General features: G+C 48.6%; 9 protein-coding genes, 1 long non-coding RNA gene and 1 other non-coding gene across 15 annotated transcripts; 7 read left to right on the top strand and 4 right to left on the bottom strand.

Moving 5' to 3' along the window:
* The first annotated feature begins 97 nt into the window (after positions 1–97).
* LOC9630354 (pathogenesis-related protein PRB1-3) lies at positions 98–797 on the top strand. Its single transcript, XM_002989966.2, has one exon. It carries the CDS (start codon positions 169–171, stop codon positions 670–672), a length of 504 nt encoding a protein of 167 aa, XP_002990012.2. The 5' UTR covers positions 98–168; the 3' UTR covers positions 673–797.
* Positions 645–2078, bottom strand: LOC112342234. The gene is made up of 6 exons (XM_024663737.1): positions 2006–2078; positions 1830–1945; positions 1595–1705; positions 1326–1493; positions 1057–1263; positions 645–1000 (listed from the first exon to the last, which is right to left on the bottom strand). Exons 2-6 carry the CDS (start codon positions 1938–1940, stop codon positions 779–781), a joined length of 819 nt encoding a protein of 272 aa, XP_024519505.1. The 5' UTR covers positions 1941–1945; positions 2006–2078; the 3' UTR covers positions 645–778.
* A 169-nt stretch (positions 2079–2247) lies between these two features.
* LOC9629865 (RNA-binding protein 1) lies at positions 2248–4464 on the top strand. The gene is made up of 7 exons (XM_002989965.2): positions 2248–2334; positions 2584–2658; positions 2932–3095; positions 3159–3444; positions 3525–3586; positions 3647–3728; positions 3796–4464. Exons 2-7 carry the CDS (start codon positions 2613–2615, stop codon positions 3939–3941), a joined length of 786 nt encoding a protein of 261 aa, XP_002990011.2. The 5' UTR covers positions 2248–2334; positions 2584–2612; the 3' UTR covers positions 3942–4464.
* Positions 4384–5050, bottom strand: LOC9630353. Its single transcript, XM_002989893.2, has 3 exons — positions 4792–5050; positions 4619–4733; positions 4384–4567 (listed from the first exon to the last, which is right to left on the bottom strand). The coding sequence occupies exons 1-3, from the start codon at positions 5011–5013 to the stop codon at positions 4494–4496; spliced, it is 411 nt and encodes a 136-aa protein (XP_002989939.1). The 5' UTR covers positions 5014–5050; the 3' UTR covers positions 4384–4493.
* Positions 5051–5103: 53 nt separating this feature from the next.
* On the top strand, positions 5104–5176 carry TRNAR-CCG. Its single transcript has one exon. It is a non-coding gene; the product is annotated as a tRNA-Arg (tRNA).
* Positions 5177–5240: 64 nt separating this feature from the next.
* LOC9630352 (WD repeat-containing protein 53) lies at positions 5241–6880 on the top strand. The gene is made up of 11 exons (XM_024663768.1): positions 5241–5335; positions 5392–5494; positions 5569–5630; positions 5708–5764; positions 5823–5882; positions 5939–5992; positions 6052–6094; positions 6143–6220; positions 6275–6512; positions 6572–6692; positions 6739–6880. The coding sequence occupies exons 1-11, from the start codon at positions 5243–5245 to the stop codon at positions 6829–6831; spliced, it is 1002 nt and encodes a 333-aa protein (XP_024519536.1). The 5' UTR covers positions 5241–5242; the 3' UTR covers positions 6832–6880.
* Positions 6846–7287, bottom strand: LOC112342242. Its single transcript, XR_002990894.1, has 2 exons — positions 7189–7287; positions 6846–7133 (listed from the first exon to the last, which is right to left on the bottom strand). It is a non-coding gene; the product is annotated as an uncharacterized LOC112342242 (long non-coding RNA).
* Positions 6929–7731, top strand: LOC9630351 (protein NUCLEAR FUSION DEFECTIVE 2). Its single transcript, XM_002989963.2, has 3 exons — positions 6929–7043; positions 7098–7150; positions 7210–7731. Exons 1-3 carry the CDS (start codon positions 6999–7001, stop codon positions 7592–7594), a joined length of 483 nt encoding a protein of 160 aa, XP_002990009.2. The 5' UTR covers positions 6929–6998; the 3' UTR covers positions 7595–7731.
* On the bottom strand, positions 7623–10220 carry LOC112342241 (pentatricopeptide repeat-containing protein At2g13600-like). 2 transcript variants are annotated; one of them, XM_024663767.1, is made up of 3 exons: positions 9128–10220; positions 7735–9067; positions 7623–7690 (listed from the first exon to the last, which is right to left on the bottom strand). In XM_024663767.1, the coding sequence occupies exons 1-3, from the start codon at positions 10215–10217 to the stop codon at positions 7666–7668; spliced, it is 2448 nt and encodes an 815-aa protein (XP_024519535.1). In that variant the 5' UTR covers positions 10218–10220; the 3' UTR covers positions 7623–7665. The 2 variants fall into 2 exon arrangements, with proteins under 2 accessions (XP_024519535.1, XP_024519534.1); XM_024663766.1 differs by having other exon boundaries at positions 7735–10220.
* A 136-nt stretch (positions 10221–10356) lies between these two features.
* On the top strand, positions 10357–14028 carry LOC112342247 (band 3 anion transport protein-like). The gene is made up of 6 exons (XM_024663786.1): positions 10357–11959; positions 12029–12240; positions 12295–12417; positions 12484–12684; positions 12742–13786; positions 13843–14028. Exons 1-5 carry the CDS (start codon positions 11032–11034, stop codon positions 13783–13785), a joined length of 2508 nt encoding a protein of 835 aa, XP_024519554.1. The 5' UTR covers positions 10357–11031; the 3' UTR covers position 13786; positions 13843–14028.
* LOC9629864 (maltose excess protein 1-like, chloroplastic) lies at positions 13880–15789 on the top strand. Of its 4 annotated transcripts, none has more exons than XM_024663790.1 (9): positions 13880–14172; positions 14227–14412; positions 14467–14757; positions 14820–14880; positions 14958–15059; positions 15121–15239; positions 15303–15365; positions 15438–15499; positions 15555–15789. In XM_024663790.1, the coding sequence occupies exons 1-9, from the start codon at positions 13900–13902 to the stop codon at positions 15631–15633; spliced, it is 1236 nt and encodes a 411-aa protein (XP_024519558.1). In that variant the 5' UTR covers positions 13880–13899; the 3' UTR covers positions 15634–15789. The 4 variants fall into 4 exon arrangements, with proteins under 4 accessions (XP_024519558.1, XP_024519557.1, XP_024519556.1 ...); XM_024663789.1 differs by having other exon boundaries at positions 15552–15789; XM_024663788.1 differs by having other exon boundaries at positions 14820–14909.
* The last annotated feature ends 1670 nt before the right edge of the window (positions 15790–17459 follow it).

The raw sequence follows: 17459 nt of genomic DNA, 5'->3' as shown, positions 1-17459 counted from the left end.
AAACGGGCGCCTTTATCGAAATGTCTGCCAACTTTTAAGGCCGGGCATATGCAATGGTTATGGAAGTGATGGAGACTCGAGTGTACGAGATCTGGAATTGACACCCCAAAAAGTTCTTTAAAACCAATCCTCTCGCAAAGGAAAGAAAAGGCCCTGGACCTTTTCTTCATGAATTCGCTCATCGGTTTGCTCTTGCTTTCCATCCTGACTATGGTGGACGTGATCCATTCCTCTTCTTTTTCTTCTTTGTCTTCTTCGTTCCTGGATCCACAAAACGCTGCAAGAGCTCGAGTCGGGGTCGCCCCCCTCGTCTGGGACGATCGCCTCGCGGCCTTCGCGCTCGCCTGGGCGAACTCGAGGAGGATCTTTGGAGCCTGCTCGCTCCAGCACTCGCGAGGCCCCTACGGCGAGAACATCTTCTGGGGGAGTGGCGGCGCTGGGCGGAGCTGGAATCCATCCGACGCTGTCGAGTCGTGGATGAGCGAGCGGCGGTGGTATGACTATGGCACAAACTCTTGCCTTGGCGGCCGCGGTGCCTGCGGCCACTACACCCAGGTGGTGTCGAGGTTCTCGCGCCGGGTTGGCTGTGCTCGAGTCCAGTGTGGCCGTGGAGACGTGTTCATGGCGTGCGACTATTTCCCTCCTGGAAACAATGGCCAGAGACCATTTTAACAAAATGCATCAGTACAAAGTTGAAGTGGTAGTAGAAAAGTAGCATCGCAAGCGTAGCGTGTTTCTTCTTTCCCAAGTCGTAAAGCTGTGATGGATGATGGATTAGTCAATACGTTGCTCCCGGGTTGTAGCCTCGGAGGCTCGCTTTGCTGCCGCTCTGATCGTAGCCGCTGTGGATAAATTCTGGGAAGCCATAGCCGGCCATTCCGTAAGAGCCAGTGAGAAGGAGCGGGCACTCACGGGAGTAATGGCCCTCTTGGCCGCAAGTGAAACACGGACGGCCTCTCGCGTAGTTGCTGTTTCGGCAGTCACGAGAGAAGTGGCCGATCTGTTGAAAACGATATATCAACTAGAGTGTCGAAAGAAAAGGAAGAGAACTTTTACCTCGCCACAGGTAAAGCACTGGGTTAGATTCGCTCGTCCCCTATAGCCGCCGCTCCAGCTCTCGTAGTTCGATGACCCTAGCCGGACTCTGGAGGAGAAGCTGATGCATCCGTCTTGAGGTTGCTCCGCGAACACGAGATCGCCGCGCTGCTTCTTGTCGTACGAGCGTCGGATGCCTCCGGACTGAGCAGTCTGAACGGCGAGTCTCTGGAGTTGATACCATCTCTTTAAGTGCTTCCGAAGATCAAAACAAAAGAACAAAAGCTTGCCTCGAATGAGTTGAGTAGACCCTCGAGCTTCCGTTGCTTGATGATCACGTCCTCCTTGAGAGTCTTGAGCTTGACCGGATCAACCTCGGCTTCCAGCTCCCGGCGAGCAGAAGCAAGCTCGGCTTCGGCCGCTCTTTTCTCCTCGCGTTGCGGTTCAGTTAGTATGATCTAAAACATCAAAGAAAGATGTTAGGTGCCACAAAGATAGATAAAAAACCAAGTTCTTCGAAGTTCCTGAGAAAAGCGCGAACGAAAAAAAAGACACTTACGCTGCCTTTCCATTCCTTTTGTGCTTGCTCCTTGAAAACGTCCTCCTCCTTCTTTCCTTCGCGCTCCGCTAGGACTTGTTCCCTTGGACGAGCAGCTCCAAACGGGCTGGGCTACACACAGTCTTAAACGAATCCTCTTTTAGACGATGCAAATGTAAACAAACACAGGGAGAGAGAGAGAGAGAGAGAGAGAGAGAGAGCGCGAGAGAGAGAGGGGGGATCAAATCAAACGGACCTTGTTGGCGTATTTCGCTCCCATCCCAGCAAGATCCGCCACGGAGCTCCTGGGCTGCAAGTTTAGCTTCGGCCTGACCACCGAGCTCTCGATCTCCGCGGCGTAACTCATCCCCACTGAAAGCGCCAAGATCAGGCCGATGGATCGATCGATGCGAAAGAAAGCGGTGCACTTACACAAATGGATGGACCGATCGATCGATGCCCACTCCCGCGCTGCCCTGCCGCTTGCCCTTCCCGCCTTGATCAATGGCAGCCAAAATTTCAAACCGGAAAATCCAAACAAACGCCACAGCCACGTGGCCCTCTCCCGCCCGGGTGGCCGGCTCCACGTCGGTCTCATCTGCCACATCAGGCAGCCCCGGTACGGCGCCGTACGTCCGACGTGGCAATTTTTTCTTTTGTAACTGGGCTTACTTCACAAGCCCTACCGAGAGCTTGTTTGGCGGGCGACGACGACGGCGGCGCTTGGCGGCTTGGATCCTGTTCCTCACGGCGGCATCCAGGTACGCCCACATTGCTTTCCATGGATTCGCGAGATCGAGCAAGGCGCTAGCGCGAGAGAGAGGGAGAGGAAAGGAATTCGGGGTAGGGTTTGGATGAGAGAGGGGAAGGCATGGAGATTTCGAGCTCGTGAGCGGTAGCTAGAGCAGCAGGGTTAGGGTAAGAGGGGCGGGGGAAAATCCGCAGGCACAGTGTGTGACTGGAAAGAATTTTGGCTGGAAGACTGTCAGTGATGGCTGCATTCACTGCAGGTGTACGAGGAACACGGGATCCTAGCGACATGACCGACTTCACGGCTAACTGGCACTTTGGGAGCGACAGAAGGGGTGTGTCCCCTTCACCCTCTTTGCCTTTGGAGTTTCTTTTCCATCTTTATTTTATTTCCTCCTCCTTTTTTCTTCTTGCCGATCGTTTCGTTTTTCTTAGCCTTTGTCTCTAGATTTTTCCTGTTTCTGTGAGACTGTAGAGAGGTTAGGCCGCTTTAGAGCTCGTTCTTTTTTTTTTCTTCTTTATGTTTTCTTTTTTTTTTTCTGCTACTTTTGTACTCATGAGCTTTTTTTTTTTTTTTTGGTTTTTTTTTTCGGCTTTGGTTTTTGCAGAGGATCTTACGCCCTCGAAAAGCAGTTATGGCACATCAAGAACTGCTGCTGGAGGTTTACGCGACCTCGGTGGCTACAGCTCCAGGGACCTCGCGTATGAGGACCTGGCTGCCCATGCTGCTTACGATAGTCTTGGTGCCGGCTCTTCGCTTTTGAGAAATGGGGTATGCCGAAACTGGATTCCTTCGTCATGTCTGAACATTCTTTTTCGTTTTTCTTTGTCACAGCTTTACCAGGGATTAACTACATCCGAGCTTGTTAGTTTGACCACTGGAACCGGTGGTCTCGGCGTATTAGGGGCATCCGGTTTGGGGGGTGTCCTCGACGATCAGACCCTCCTCAGTCAAGGAGCACGGCTGGGTGCTTATGATTTTGCGTTAGGAAGACTCGGGTTACCAGGGCCGCAGGACCAAGATGTTCTTCGTGGCGGACCTGATATTTTACCCCCCGAAGCCTCAGCTACACTTTTTGTCGATGGGCTTCCTATAGATTGCACTCGACGTGAAGCCGCACGTGAGTAAACTTTTTCTTCCGTTTGTTCTCATTCTCCTCTCCTCCTCTTTTTGGTTTTACTGAGTCGCTTCTGTTCTCAGATATCTTCCGTCCATTCATTGGTTTCAAGGAAGTGCGAGTGGTGCACAAAGATGCTAAACGAGTGTGTGAGCTTTTGTTTGGACCCGTGCACGAGTCTAACGTTTTGTTTTCTGTGTTTCAGGCGGTAGGAGAGAAGATCGTGCTATGTTTTGTGGAGTTCGCCGATCCCAGGTGCGCAGCGACGGCTTTAGAAGCATTACAAGGTTCGTCTCAGCAGATGGAATCTCTTCATGAATCGGTGTGTGACCACTCGATATTCGTTTTACGCAGGCTATAAGTTCGACGAGAACGACCCCGACTCTTACGTCCTGCGCTTGACGTTTGCGCGATATCCAGGGCCTAGAGGCGCGGGTGCTCGAGACAGGTCCCCTTATCGCGGCCGGGACCGGTCACCACGACGGGATCGAAGGCACTAAAGCGGCAGAGTTAAAAGAAGCGAGACAAAAACAAAAAAGACCGAATCGAGTCGAGGAGGATCAAGGGGAGGTAAAAAAAAACGCCAAAAAAAAAGAAAAAAGAAAAACAGAAAAACAACAAAAAAACTGACAAGATCAAGGATCAAGCAAGGTAGGAGGAAACTTTTATAGGTGGGGGAGAAGCGCGTGGTAAAAAAAAAGGTGCGCAAAGAATTTGCTCGGCCGAGTTTACTAACAACATCACAAGCAAGCAGCCTGTTGAGAAAGCAAGGCCAGTTTGGGAGAAAGATTTTTTATACATACTGGAACGCTGAGCGAAGAACCGAGGCACACTAGTACTCTACTACAACTACTACTACTATACACACGCTACCGTGTATCTATTTCCTGGAAGAAGAAAATGGCCCTCTCCAAGGAGGTGCTGGCTCTGGGTTAGACGCTATTATCATCATCGTGCTTTTGGATTTCGCGATTTAGAAATCGTTGTCACAGTTCAAACAATGAAACTCTCTTCTCTTTTTTTTTTTCCTTTTGTTTTCGTTTCGATAATTCTTAGCTTACTCGCCTGGATGATCGCTCTTCTCCAAGACCCATGGAGCTTCTCACGTCGCGGATTCCTCTGGGATCTGGAACAAGGAGAGCAAGTGAGAATCTTTGGACTGGCAAGACGAAGTTACCGAAGAACTGCGTGAAAATCCGGGAGAAGAAGCCGAGGTTGAGAGCTACGTTCTGGGCGATTTGCGGAGGTAGAGGCCTGAGGAGCGTCTCAATGCTGAAAGTCCTCCGGAGGAACTGTCATGAGAGATTGAGAGCTTGATGAAATCTCTTGTCCCTTGTCTCTCCTTCTCACCTGGAAATTCCTGCTGAAAGCAAGGCGGAGCTCCGGATCAATCTCGTCCATGAGCCCGTCCTTGGCGGCGGCGTCGTCGTCCATTCCAGCTCCTCGCTTTGGCGCGTACATCATCGCTGTATTGCCGTGCTCGTGCGTCGCCCGCATTCCCAGCTTCTCGTACTTGTTGCGCTGTGGCGGCGGCTGGCGCCATGGCGGGACGCTATCTTCCTTCTTCCCCATTCTCTTCTTCGAACTCTTCTACCCTAATTCTCTATCTGGATGAGAAAGAAAAGAATTAAACCACCCTGTGTGGCATCTTCTACCACTTGTGCGCCTGTAGCTCAGTGGATAGAGCGTCTGTTTCCGGAGCAGAAAGTCACAGGTTCGATCCCTGTCTGGCGCGACAACTTCTTTATTTTTTCTTCTACCCTTAAACCCTAAATTATTTTGTGCTGCTGCTTCTCGAGAAATGCGGCGCTTGAAGGGGCATTCTTCGTCAATTCTTTGCTGCGCTGCCGCCTCCGGTGATGGATCGGCAGCTGGATTGGTGTCCGGCGGCGAGGTAAGGTTGTCTTCTTTGTGTTGCGATCGAATTTTCTCTGGAATTGTCCTCTCCAGGACGGGCGCGTGTGCGTCTTTGATTTGCGTGGTAGCAACGAGGCCAGTCAGAAATATTCCTTCTTCGATGGACTGCCTGTGCCGTCTGTGTGCTACAATCCAGGTGCTGTTAAATTCTTTCTAGTCCCTCGTCTTGTATAATTGACTTAGTTTTTTTTTTTTTTTTTGTTCTCGCAGTGGATATGAACCTCGTTTACGCGGCAGCGGGATCATCCATTTATTGTTTCGACCTTCGGCTGGTACGACGAATGTTTCTTCGTGAATCCATTCGTGACTGACCTCTTGTTTTGTTTCTTTCTCTTCATTGTCGTGGAAGGGTTCCTCGGCAGACGTCATAGCAAAGCACACGATCAATGCAGATGATATCAATCAGGTCGAGCGTGAATTCTCAAACTCACATTTCCAAGTCTGATCTACGCTTTTATTTTCAGCTGGCGGTCAATCGAAAGGCTACGTTTTTGGCAGCCTCGGATGATAGCGGAGAGACCAAGGTTTGTTCTTCGAACTTTTATTTGCATTCACAGACTTGACCTTTTCAAGTTTATAGATCTTGGACCTTAAGAACAACAGGACGTTCAAAACTTTGCGAGGTCATACAAATGTATATTGGAGACGATTTCTTTCTGCAGCGTGGTTTCTTCACACACTCTTGTCACGTAGATCTGTAGCGCAGTGCAGTTTCATCCCCTGAGGCCGTGGGAACGTAAAGCAGCTTAGTTTTGTAAACTTTTGCTATAACTGGATTATACAGTGGTAACGGGAGGACTGGACTCGAAGATGATCAAGTGGGACTTCAACCGAGGAAAACAGCTTGCTGCTCTTGATCTTGGTGAGTGCTGATCAGTTTCTGGCTGGCTTGAAGAGGTTTGCTTTGGTTTTCCAGGATGTGTATCAGATGCATCCAAGCAGATCTTCAATCCTCCATTCGTGCATGCATTAGCATGCCCACAGCGGGAAATCTCCGGTGAGCTCGGAAGGACTGTGGCTGTTGCGCGCGGCGATGGCGGGACAGATGTTTACGATCTTAATGGCCCAGCGAAAAGGGATCCATCGCAGGGTCTCGCCAGAAAATGCAGCCTAGACGTGGATCAAGGAGGCCATACGGCACCAGTGTCTCATGTGTAAGTCCCTACGTTTTCTTCTCTTATTTTTCATGTTGTTTAACGATTCTCCGTTGCAGGAACTTTGCAAGTTTTGACGAGTCCGGAAGGACAGTAATCTCAGGTGGTAACGATTCAAGCATTAAAATCTGGGACTGGACCGCTTGCGAGCTCAAGCTTTCACTCAATCACAATAGAAAGGTACGAGACTTTCGGAAAATACAGTTCGTTGAAAATGCGATTCCAGGTGAATTGGATGACAACAAGAGCGAGCTCATCAGACAATCTTATCGTTGCTGACACATCCAAGTTCTTAAGAGTTTACAGCGTCCCTGTGTAAGGTTGGGCCGTCCCTTCTTTCAATCTTAGATCATGGTAAAGTTGATGCATTTGGTTTACAACATTTACACTCACTGTAGTCGTCGAAGATCATGAACTTTCGACTCCAGAAAGAAGATGAAGACCTTTTCAAGCTCGCAGAAGTAACTAGGGTTCTTGCATTCTACAATGAGAACCGTTTGGTTCGTATTCGCGCCACTGCTACTCGTCCAGGTATGTTCGTTTTACTTTCACCACCTTCCTATTTCTCAAGCGTAGTGTTCTCAGGCGATCTCCGTCAAGCTCAAGGAGACATCAGACACCCTGGAAGACGAACTGGGGTAAAAAAAAATATGAGAAAATAAAAAACGTAGCTCACCTCTCATCTTGGTTTCTCCAGCTACAAGTTCAATGACTCCACGTTACTCCAGGACGCGCTCACGCACTCGTCCTACTCTCGCCACAACAATGGCCCCCTGCATTTGCTAGGCGTGAGCATCATCCGGGCCAGCGTTTACAAGCATTACCTCGCGAAGAACCGAGATGCCACCAAGGAAGAGCTCGAGGCCATGTCATCCAGCCTCTCCAGCACCACGGCCTGTGCACGCCGCGCCTCTGGCCTCGGCCTCGACAAGCTCATCAGGGCCGACGTTCCGGTCGATCGAAAGTCGGACAAAGTCTTGGCTGTCGCGTTTCATGTGCTCTTTGGAGCCATCGCGATGGATGGCAGCGCGGACCAAGCCATGTCTGTCTTCTGGAAGATCAAGAGCTCAGCGGTGATATAAGCTATCTGTAGTTCCTCTGATTTCCCTTCTTAGCTGAAAGGAAGAGCAGTGAGTTCTCAGTATGCTCTTTCTTAGCGTTGTCTCTTGTGTGAAAGCCTGAAAGGAAGATCTGTGAGTATACAAGTTTCAAGCTCTTCTACCAGTTTGTCGACGTGGTTTTGATGCCTGTGCTTCCGTAGATGTTTCCCATCAAGGAGTAAGCCGCAGCGCTTGCCTGGTCCAGCTCCACTAGAGCATCGAAGGCCACTTTCGCCACCACCACGTTGTTCCATTTGGCACACGCGGCCAGCAGAGTCCTCCAAGCAACGGCATTGGCTTCGAACGGCATGTTGCGGAGCATCTCTAGCGCGGCCTCCAGCTCGTTTGCACGGCCATAGATGTCGATCATGCACACGTAGTGTTCCAGAGTGGCTCTCACCCGGTACCTCGGGAGCATGAGCTCAAAGTACTTCTTCCCCTTCTCCACGAAACCGGCATGGCTGCACGCGCTGAGGAGACACACGAACGTAATCTCGTCCGCTTGAAAGCCTTCCCGCTGCATCGCGTGGAAGAACTCGATCACTCTCTTGCTGTCTCCCTGGCGGCTGTAGCCTGCTATGAGACTTGTCCAGGTCGGTGGATCCAGTCGGGGAAGCGCATCAAACAGCTGCTGTGCCTCGACCGCTCGTCCACATTTCCCGTACGCATCCACCAGTGATGTCTCCAAAAACTCGTCGTCCTCTAGACCGCCTTTGAGCTTGTCCGCATGAATGGCTTTCACAGATGCCAAGGCCACGGAGCTGCCACAGGTCTGGAGTGCGGCAACAAAGGTCTGAGCATCTGGAGAGCATCCGGCGTCTCGCATATATCGGAACAACTCCAGAGCCACATCTCCTTCTCCAGTTTCTGCATAACCAGAAATCAGAGCGGTCCAAGAGACAACGTCATGCAGAGGTAACCTGTCGAAAACGCGGCGAGCGTCGGCCATGCTCCCACAGCTTGTGTAAAGGTCGATCAAGGACCCAGCCACAAACATGTCCGTATCCAAACCGCTGGCGGCAGCTCGAGAGTGTAAAGCCATGCTTTTTTCCAAAGACTCAACTTTTATCCTCCTCCCATCCAGTTGCAGGCTTCTCTCACCTTCTGCCAATCCAATGCAGGCCTTCAACACGTAAACATAAGTTAGAGCATCCGGTAAGAAACCTTTGAGTTGCATACCTGTAAAAAGCTCGAGGACCAGTGTCAGATCCCCGCTTTCCACGTACCCTGCCATTAAGGCGTTCCACGACACGACAGTAGGCTGTAGCATCCTGTCGAAGACTATCCTGGCATCCAGCATGCTCCCACACTTGACGTACATATTTATCATGCTGTTGGAGACAAAGCTGTTTGAGTCGCAAGCATGTCTTTTAGCTTGATGGTGCATAGCCATGCCTTTCTCCACAGATTGGACTTTGACAACCTTTCCGTCGATCAGCGTGCCGGCTTCTTTCTCTGCCAAACATATACACCCGTTTAGAGCAGCAACAAAAGCAAAGGAATCCGGAACACAACCTTGAGCCTGCATCTGCTCGAAGAGCTTGAGGACGAGCTCGCCATCTCCGTGCTCGCCATAGCCGATCATCATTGCAGTCCACGAGACAGTGTCGTGGCGAGGCATGCTGTTGAAAACCATGCAAGCGTTGTCCATACTCCCACACTTGGCATACATGTTTACCAGGGTGCTGGCAACGCAAATATCACGGTCCCAGCCGCTCTTGGACGCTCTGGCGTGAACAAAGATGCCTCTCTCCAGAGCGGACGTCTTGACGAGGATCCCATCGATTTGCCTCGCACTCTCTTTCGCTGCCAAGCTCGTGCATGCCTTCAACGCAGCGACAAAGATCGAGGCATCTGCGCTGGAGAAGTCGTCGTCCAACTCGACGATACGTTGGAAGAGTTCTAGAGCCGACTCCCCCTGGCCGTTCTCGGCATAGCCCAGCATCACAGAAGTCCACGAAACCACACTGTGAGCCGGCATCCCGTCAAAGACCTGTCGGGAATTCTCCATGCTTCCACACTTTGCGTACATGTCCACGAGAGAGTTGGCCACAAACGCGTCCATCACTGCTCCAGAATGGACTCTACTTCCCTTCTCTAATGCCCGGACTTTCACCAGCTTTCCATTCACTAGCGTTCCCTGTTCCTTCCCTGCCAGAGAGCTACAAGCCTTCACCGCCGCGAGAAAAGTTCTTGCATTTGGACGGGCATCGCCCCCGCAATCCTTCATTCTCTCCAGCAATTCCAGAGCCAGTTCTTCTTCGTCGTTCTCGGCACACCCGAGCGCCAAAACGTTCCACGAGATCACGTCTGGCGCTGGAATCCCCTCGAAAATCCTGCGAGCGTCGCCCATCCTCCCGCATTTCGCGTACATGCTGATCAGTGTGTTTGCCACACACAAATCCAGCCCCCGCTCCGGCTCGATCTCGCCATGGATCAGCGTACCCGTCTCGAGCTCCCGCGCATTGCCGCACGCCTTCAATGCCGCTAGCAAGATCGATCTCTTGCTGCCATCGCCGCGAAGAGCCCGTTGCGCCCGCACTAGAATCTCCTCCCACGCGCCTCGATGCAGCACGAATCCAGAGCGATGTGGACACTTTCGCATGGAACGGATAAACCCTAATCGAAGAGCCCTAAAAAGGAAATGCCCGCGCTGTTTAAAATACTGTACGGTCTCTTTAATCGGCATTAAATGGAGGCTACGGCTGTTTGTTGCCCTAGCGTTATTTCCAGCCGTCGATCTCTTTCCCGCCCAGCCCGACGATGGAAATATTTCACACTCTCACTCTTCCAGGAGGGCGCAGCAGAGGGCAGGCGTGGCGCAGCGCGGAAAACGATGGCGGCATTTGATGCGATGGCGCCAATGGCGCGGCTGGAGGCGCTGGACGAAGATCAGGTCAGGGTAGCCATCGCATCGCAGCGCATTGGATACCAGGTCGTTTGATCCAGGTTTGACGATTCGGTGAGGAGGAAGCACGGCACACGGATTAGGGTATAGGGTTTTGGAGAGAGCGAGCGATCGAGAATGAACGGGCGCCATTGCTACGCTGAGCTCATCCTCCTGGCACAGAACAGGTACCAAAACTTGGCTTTGTCTCTTCCTTTATGGCTCATTCTCTCCGTTATTATGAATGGGGCAAACAAAGGCCAGGGCAAAGCATACAAGCCGAGTCAAAGCAGAGGCGCTGGCTTGTGAATGGATTTACTGTTTCTTCGGTGCTGGCCTTTAAACTTCCACAGCATAGGAATAGAGGAATAGAGGAATGCTGCTGGGCTCTCTCGCTGATGATCGGAGATAGAGTTTGTTAAGCAGTGACCACTATCGCAGGGGCTCAAGTTGGAGTTGTACTGGATAGTATTCTGGAACTGGAACGCGGCAGGGAAAGTTTTTTTCTTCTTTTTCTGGGGAGGTGGGAGCCATGGCTACCGTAGCAGCGACAGAAATCGAGACTACTGAGGAGCTGGGGGGAACAGGAGCAGGCAACGATATCAAGCTTTGCAAGAAAGTCATTTACCATACTTTGGCAAGCGGCAAGTCCGGTCCTCTCGACCCAAGCGCTGCAGCAGCGAGCAGGGAAAAAATCGATGTGAAGAGAAAACCGTTTGTGGAGCAGCATTGTGGCAGCCGGGGACAGCTTATCAGCATTCTTCGCTTGGACAGCGATCACCAGCATCCGGCTGATCGATCTGTTTGCAAGAAACTGAAGAACTTTGCCTTTGCTTATGCGACCCAGTGGACGAGAGGTCTCGACTTCCGGATCATCTTCGCGTCGCATTTAATCTTCTGGACGAGCTTGCTGCCGGCTATCGCGTTTGGGAGCTGGCTGCAAGTGGAAACTCATGGCAGTCTCGGCATCACGGAAGTTCTCGTCTCGACATGTTTCTGCGGACTGGCTGTGGGTATCCTTGGTACGCAGCCACTGATGGTCGTCGGAGTGAGTGTTCCATCGATAATTTTCATGGTCGCTGCTTCTCGGACTGCGGAGCGACTTTCGCTAGATTTTCTTCCCTGGCTGGCCTGGATCGGACTGTGGTGCGCATTGCTGCTGTTCTTCCTCGCTACCAGCGGTGCTTGTCGGCTCACAGCACATCTTACATTTTTTAGTTGGGAGATTCTGAGGCTTTTCATCGGGTTCAGCCTGCTCTGGATCGGGGTTACGGAGATAGTTCGGTTCTTTTCTGCTGCTCACTCACTGGAGGCTTCGATACTCTCACTCTGGCTTGCTACCTGTACTCTCGTCTTGGCGGTGGTACTGAGTGGAGCTCAATCCTGGCGGTGCCTCAATGGACAAGCTCGTGAGCTCATCCAGAATTATGGTCCCGCTTTAACATTTCTCGTCTTCACAGGTATGTAATTTTTGTTTCTTTTTCCTTTCAATTTCTCACTCACTCATTTCGTTGCTCCGTTGGTTGTAGTTCTTCCACTCCTCCCAAAGTTTCAGCACATTCAATTCGAGCGAGTGGACATGCCGGACTTTCTCTGTCGGACCGACAATCTTACAAAGCTAGGAACTCTAGTCCGGCTGAAGAGTGTTCCAATGTGGGCTATTCTTCTCGCATTCATCCCAGGAGCTCTCCTGGCTTGCATGATCTTTGTAGATCACAACGCGGGTTCCGTGGTGTTAAAGGTGAGCCTCTGTTACGTCTGTTCGCTTTGGTAAAGCGTGTTTTGCCCCTGGCAGCATGCAAATGGCTACGTTCTTCCGGAAAAGACGCCAGGGAGTTGGGACCTCTTCATTATAGCCGTGCTTGTTTGCTCCTGCAGTATTTTTGGGATTCCTTTCTGCTATGGTCTTTCTGCACAGGTATGTAGCCTTTTCTTTCCTCGTTTATCATCAGAAACCACACATGCTATTCTGCTTTTAGTACAGAGTATTGCCCACAAGCGTGCTTTAATTTTTCACGTCAACGTTCGTGATGAAGAAGGCCAGCAAAAGTCTAAAGAGGTCATCAAGTCGCAGCGCATCTCTGTGGTGATCGTTTCTATGCTGTGTGGGATACCGTTTGTCCCTGGGATCGATCTTTTACTAGAAAAAATTCCACTTGGAGTGATTGCGGGGATGTTTCTCGAGGTAGGCATGTTTCGTGCTATTTTTTCTTCTTTTTACGCGCTTGTTTGTGATCTCCAGATGGCATACTCGTGTTTGAAAGAACTAAAGGCTATCAAGAGGCTCAAAGTGTTTTTTACTGTTTCTGACAGTCGTAATCGGTCTTCGCTCTGTCAAAGAAGGATCTACTGCACAACCCAGATGGTTTGCGCATTGGTCATCTTCACAACAAGCAGGACTCCAGCAGCTTTGGTCTATCCAATATTCGTTCTGCTCGTGATCGGCTTTCGTCACTACGCCTTGCTGAGTATATTTACGGCATGCGGCCTGGCTGCACTCGATTCGCCTCTCAGCTCGGGTGGAACGATTTTGGAATATCAAGAGTCTACGAAAGCAGAGGTGCAGCCTAGCTCAGCTCTAGTTCGAACTAAAGCCGTGGAGATTGAAAGCAGTAGCTCACCGCAGTCTCGGGGAAGTCCGTCGATGCTCATTATGCCGAGTAGCAGGAGGCTGAAAGAAAGATCTCGCAGACGTAACAAAAGAAAGAGACAGACATCAGGATCAGCGGCGAGAACTGAAGATGATCGTGACGATGGGTCCAGAGAGATTAACCAAGTGCGGTCCTTCTCCCAGCAGGCTTCCAGTTTCGACCATTCACGGGCCGGTGAAGCTGCCGAGTTCAACAAGGACAGTACTCGTGCTTTTGGACGTTCCAAGAGAAGAGCTCTAAACATTGAGCTGCATTCCAACCTCTTATACGACCACGGCTGGCAGAATTCATTGACTTTGCTACATGAAGATGCTGATCTGGGGGACGTCCACTCTGTCACACAAAGCCCAGCGACTTACGAGTCTCCTCATCGACCTTCTCCTGCAAGTTCGCAGCTGAATGGCCATCACAATCACCAGCAGAGCTTGGAGTGTGTCAAGACGAACTCTGACGGCGGCGCCGGGGCTGGGTGCGGCAGTAATTCAAGTCACTCATCGTCTCACTCTAGGAAGAGGAAGACGGTACCTTTGACGAGTGCCGGCTTCAGCACGACAGAAAATCCATGTTTTATGCAAGATCGGGACGACAGCAACTTAGTGCCGGCAACAGGCCGAGAAACTGTGCAACAGAACTAAGGTAAGGTGTCTTTTCGCGTTCAGTTTTCCTTGCTCATTTTTGTTTCTTCATGGCAGGATCTGATTTGACTGAGACGGCTGGCAACCTTGTACTTGTACAGTACAGATTGTGCAATGCCAAGGTGTAGACTTTGGTGCCGGCTGAAGTGGTGGTTCTGCTGCTGCTGCTGCTGCTGCACGGACTCGGGTGACACTTTTCCCGCACAAAAGATGAATGCCAATTCAATTCTCGTGATTGTATCACAAACGCGGCGTTTGCTAACCAACTTTCTTTCTTTTTTTCAACTTTTTGCTTTTAGCACAGAAGCTCGTCTATCAATGCAAGTTGTACCTCGAAGTTTCCTGATGGCAAGCTCTTCCAACAGCAATAGCTATCGCGAGCTTGAGGTGATTGTTTTTTCATCTGCATCTTTGCAGGGAGTAACTGTTACCCTCGTGCAGGATGGCGATGATGGAGAAGAGGACGATCGCCAGAGCCTTTTACTCCTCAGTTGGAACTCTACTACGATCCATCTTGCAGAGTTTGCAACGTTACCGTTTCTTTTTCTGCAACTCCCTCAGATCATTCTCAACGCTCGGAACTTGATTGCTGGGAACTACGAAGCATTGTCAGCAGTGCAATGGATGGTAGCCTCGGACGTAAAGTCTCTTACAGGTACTGAGATACAGTATTTCTTGCAGGGACAATTGACGAGCTTGCTGGGAAATCTCTCGCTACTTTCATATTTTGCTGGACGACGTGAGCGAGGTGCCATGGCTGTTCAAGCGGTTGGCGTGCTTACGACTTTGGTGGTTTTGATCCAACTTGGAATAGCAGGCGCAATGCCTTCCCTGGCTTTGGCTGGAACAGTGATCGCAGTGGCCTTTGGTTTGCTGCTCAACCTTTTAAACTACCTGCTACTTCTACGTGAATGGTTGTGGAAGATCTGGGAAGCAGTGATCAGTGTTGGTGGCGCGACCGTTCTCTTGCAGGTACTCTTGCTCTTGTTTTTTTTCTTTTTTTTTCTTTTTTTTGCTTGATAATGCTGTTACAGGTGATGTGGTCTACGTTCGAACCTCACATTCCACACACCATTCTTCCAGCCGTGATAACTGGTATCGCAACACTCACTTTAGTGGCAATGGTAACACGAAGCTTATCTGCAATAATTTCAATGTCTTCCATTCTGCAGGATGCTATCGGTTTCTTGCCTCAGAAATGGTCAGACTTCTTGGTTGCTCTTTCGGCATGGACTGCAACCTTGCTCTTCATGTGGACGCCGGTGGCTCAAATGGTACTGTAAAATGTAAAACACATCTCTGGAGTATTGACAGGCTTTTTGATGAACTATGCAGTTCCAGAATTTTATCGACCCCGAGAACATCAAGGGCTTGTCACCCTTAACAATTCTGCTGGCCATGATTGGCAATGGACTTCTCGTCCCTCGGGCTCTATTCACCAGAGATCTCATGTGGTTAGCATTCGCTATTCGTTCTGTTTTTTATTCTCTCTTGCGGAGTTTTCGTTTGATTTCCAGGTTCACAGGTGCGGCTTGGGGGACTTTGTTTCAAGGTTGGGGACTACTTCTAACGCTTTGGATGTGAGAAGTTTGCTCTCTTTCTTTTCTCTTTTCGTTAACGCTTCTCGTGATGTCTTTCTTGGTTGGTTGCAGAGCTCGTGCTTTGAGTGGTACAGTTTTTGGGACAGTCACGGGATTACTCACAACATGGCTGGGTAAATTTCTTCTTTTCTTTCGTTTTACAATTGTAAGGTTTATATTTCAAAGCAGGATATGTGATGCAAAAAGACTCCACCGCATATGCATTGAAGTGCTCGCTGTGTCCCTTGCTGGAGCTGTGCCTTGGTAAAAGAATGCCAATTTAAACAAAGAAGCGGGTGTGTGACTGTATGGAAATTGATATTAAATTTAACGTCCTGTGTAAAAGAAAAACGTATTCTACGAAAAACAAGCCATTATAATTACTTTGATTATAAATTTAATAAATTATAAACATGTTTATCTATAATAATAAACATTCAACCTCTGTCCGATAGACCTGAGGCTGGTGGTTTTAAGAAAAATGTGAAAGGTGTTTATAAACAAATAAATAATTAACATACCCTAGTATTCTATTTTAATTCTAAAATACATTTATCTAGTCTTATTCAGTGGTAGTGGCACTGTGGTAACTTCAAATGATCCAACTCGAGTCTTAACATATGGCAAGCTCTCTAGGTGCATATAACTGGACAATAACCACTATACGACAAAACCCGATGCCTCAAGTTATGCCTCAAATAAATGCTGTCTAAATTGAAATACTATACATTAATTTGGGACATTACTATACCTTATATGGCTAAATATTGTATAGCAGTTTCTTTATTTCTATTTATTGCTTCATATAGCTATGCATTTTTACAGGTGAGTGAGAAGTTTTAAAATTTTAGTTATTAATATGGATTTTTTATTAGTGTAAATATGGGCTAGGCATAAAAACTGGTTGTGAGAATAATGCAGGAACAGATGCAAATATTGATATTTCACTTATATTTTCTTCTGGAACAATACTAAAATTTATAGATATTGATGATGATTCTAATAATTTTGAAACATGTCATAGTGATTTCTTTTATTATACTAGAGAATGTCCTTTACAAAATGAAAAGTTATGTGAAATAAAAATACATCGAGATAATGATGGGCTATATCCTAATTGGCTTCTTGATAACCTTCTAATTTTTGTAAACCAGAATTTAATTGCAAGTATAGACATCAAAGCATGGATCAATAATGAGAAAATAATTAATTTATGTAATGATGAACTAGTATGATCATATAAGTACTATAATGATGTTTTAATATTTTTCACATTAATTCATCTATATAACCTTTATCATTAGCAGCATATTATTGTTACAAGCATGATATTTTCATTTACTAGATCAAAAAGACTCAAAAAATTTGAGTGCAAGCTTGGGCATTTGACACATATCACAGAGTTTCTATGCTCAATTTAGCTTTATTTTAGCTAACATTATTTGTATATATTAAGGTTTCCTATAATTTCTTCTCTCTATTTCTTTTGTGTTTCTTTCACTTTTCCTTGTACTGATTCTTTCATGGTATGATCGATTAGCCGGATGGAATCGTCTTGAGATTCAGAAGTTAATCACCTCCAGCTTGCAACCATCACAAAACAAGAGCTCAATGAAATAAGTAACCTCGAAGTAACGGTTTACACATTTAAGCAATCAAATGTAGCTTAAATATACCCCCTGCCCAAACACTTTGTCAACAAGGAAATCACACACATGTAAATGCTACGGTTACCTTTGTTCCGATCAACGGCGAGCTCTCCAATCTGTTGCCATGTCATCCCACGCTTTGAAACAGCCTCCACCTCTAGAAAATTCAACAAGTAGAAATCAATAAGCACACATATATACAGAAAACTCTTCTCTTCACCTGCAAACGTTCCACAGGCCGCAGGTCTAATACCAAAGCTGGCCTCTGAATACTTGCTGGCACAACTTTGCTTCAACTTCTTGCTGGGCGTGTTAACATTTGGGACGGCTGCGAAGTCGGGCACCCAAACAAGCAGCTCCATTGTACACAACAAACGTTTCCCAACCAGCTCCCATGTCATGCGTTGGGAATCAAATACGACAACCTGCATCCCTACGCTTAAAA

This window comes from Selaginella moellendorffii, unplaced genomic scaffold (genome assembly GCF_000143415.4).
Source record: "Selaginella moellendorffii unplaced genomic scaffold, v1.0 SELMOscaffold_102, whole genome shotgun sequence".
Lineage (NCBI taxonomy): Eukaryota > Viridiplantae > Streptophyta > Lycopodiopsida > Selaginellales > Selaginellaceae > Selaginella > Selaginella moellendorffii.
This window is presented reverse-complemented; position numbering and strand designations above follow the sequence as displayed.

Excerpts from the sequence above, each read along its gene's own strand:
- LOC9630354 (XM_002989966.2), top strand. The coding sequence starts at position 169 with ATGAATTCGCTCATCGGTTTGCTCTTGCTTTCCATCCTGACTATGGTG.
- LOC112342234 (XM_024663737.1), bottom strand. The coding sequence starts at position 1,940 with ATGAGTTACGCCGCGGAGATCGAGAGCTCGGTGGTCAGGCCGAAGCTA. Across the intron at positions 1,706-1,829 it reads GAGCGAAATACGCCAACAAG|CCCAGCCCGTTTGGAGCTGC; the intron begins GTCCGTTTGATT and ends GACTGTGTGTAG. Across the intron at positions 1,494-1,594 it reads AAAAGGAATGGAAAGGCAGC|ATCATACTAACTGAACCGCA; the intron begins GTAAGTGTCTTT and ends TTGATGTTTTAG.
- LOC9629865 (XM_002989965.2), top strand. The coding sequence starts at position 2,613 with ATGACCGACTTCACGGCTAACTGGCACTTTGGGAGCGACAGAAGGG. Across the intron at positions 3,096-3,158 it reads CTTCGCTTTTGAGAAATGGG|CTTTACCAGGGATTAACTAC; the intron begins GTATGCCGAAAC and ends TCTTTGTCACAG. Across the intron at positions 3,445-3,524 it reads CACTCGACGTGAAGCCGCAC|ATATCTTCCGTCCATTCATT; the intron begins GTGAGTAAACTT and ends TTCTGTTCTCAG.
- LOC9630353 (XM_002989893.2), bottom strand. The coding sequence starts at position 5,013 with ATGGGGAAGAAGGAAGATAGCGTCCCGCCATGGCGCCAGCCGCCGCCA. Across the intron at positions 4,734-4,791 it reads CTTTCAGCAGGAATTTCCAG|TTCCTCCGGAGGACTTTCAG; the intron begins GTGAGAAGGAGA and ends CTCTCATGACAG. Across the intron at positions 4,568-4,618 it reads GATTTTCACGCAGTTCTTCG|ATCCCAGAGGAATCCGCGAC; the intron begins GTAACTTCGTCT and ends TCCTTGTTCCAG.
- LOC9630352 (XM_024663768.1), top strand. The coding sequence starts at position 5,243 with ATGCGGCGCTTGAAGGGGCATTCTTCGTCAATTCTTTGCTGCGCTGCC. Across the intron at positions 5,993-6,051 it reads CTTTGCGAGGTCATACAAAT|ATCTGTAGCGCAGTGCAGTT; the intron begins GTATATTGGAGA and ends CTTGTCACGTAG. Across the intron at positions 6,513-6,571 it reads ACGGCACCAGTGTCTCATGT|GAACTTTGCAAGTTTTGACG; the intron begins GTAAGTCCCTAC and ends TCTCCGTTGCAG.
- LOC9630351 (XM_002989963.2), top strand. The coding sequence starts at position 6,999 with ATGAGAACCGTTTGGTTCGTATTCGCGCCACTGCTACTCGTCCAG. Across the intron at positions 7,044-7,097 it reads CGCCACTGCTACTCGTCCAG|GCGATCTCCGTCAAGCTCAA; the intron begins GTATGTTCGTTT and ends TAGTGTTCTCAG. Across the intron at positions 7,151-7,209 it reads ACCCTGGAAGACGAACTGGG|CTACAAGTTCAATGACTCCA; the intron begins GTAAAAAAAAAT and ends TGGTTTCTCCAG.
- LOC112342241 (XM_024663766.1), bottom strand. The coding sequence starts at position 10,217 with ATGCGAAAGTGTCCACATCGCTCTGGATTCGTGCTGCATCGAGGCGCG. Across the intron at positions 7,691-7,734 it reads AAAACCACGTCGACAAACTG|GCTTTCACACAAGAGACAAC; the intron begins GTAGAAGAGCTT and ends TCTTCCTTTCAG.
- LOC112342247 (XM_024663786.1), top strand. The coding sequence starts at position 11,032 with ATGGCTACCGTAGCAGCGACAGAAATCGAGACTACTGAGGAGCTGGGG. Across the intron at positions 11,960-12,028 it reads AACATTTCTCGTCTTCACAG|TTCTTCCACTCCTCCCAAAG; the intron begins GTATGTAATTTT and ends CGTTGGTTGTAG. Across the intron at positions 12,685-12,741 it reads TTGCGGGGATGTTTCTCGAG|ATGGCATACTCGTGTTTGAA; the intron begins GTAGGCATGTTT and ends TGTGATCTCCAG.
- LOC9629864 (XM_024663787.1), top strand. The coding sequence starts at position 13,900 with ATGCCAAGGTGTAGACTTTGGTGCCGGCTGAAGTGGTGGTTCTGCTGC. Across the intron at positions 14,758-14,819 it reads GCGCGACCGTTCTCTTGCAG|GTGATGTGGTCTACGTTCGA; the intron begins GTACTCTTGCTC and ends ATGCTGTTACAG. Across the intron at positions 15,060-15,120 it reads GGACGCCGGTGGCTCAAATG|TTCCAGAATTTTATCGACCC; the intron begins GTACTGTAAAAT and ends TGAACTATGCAG.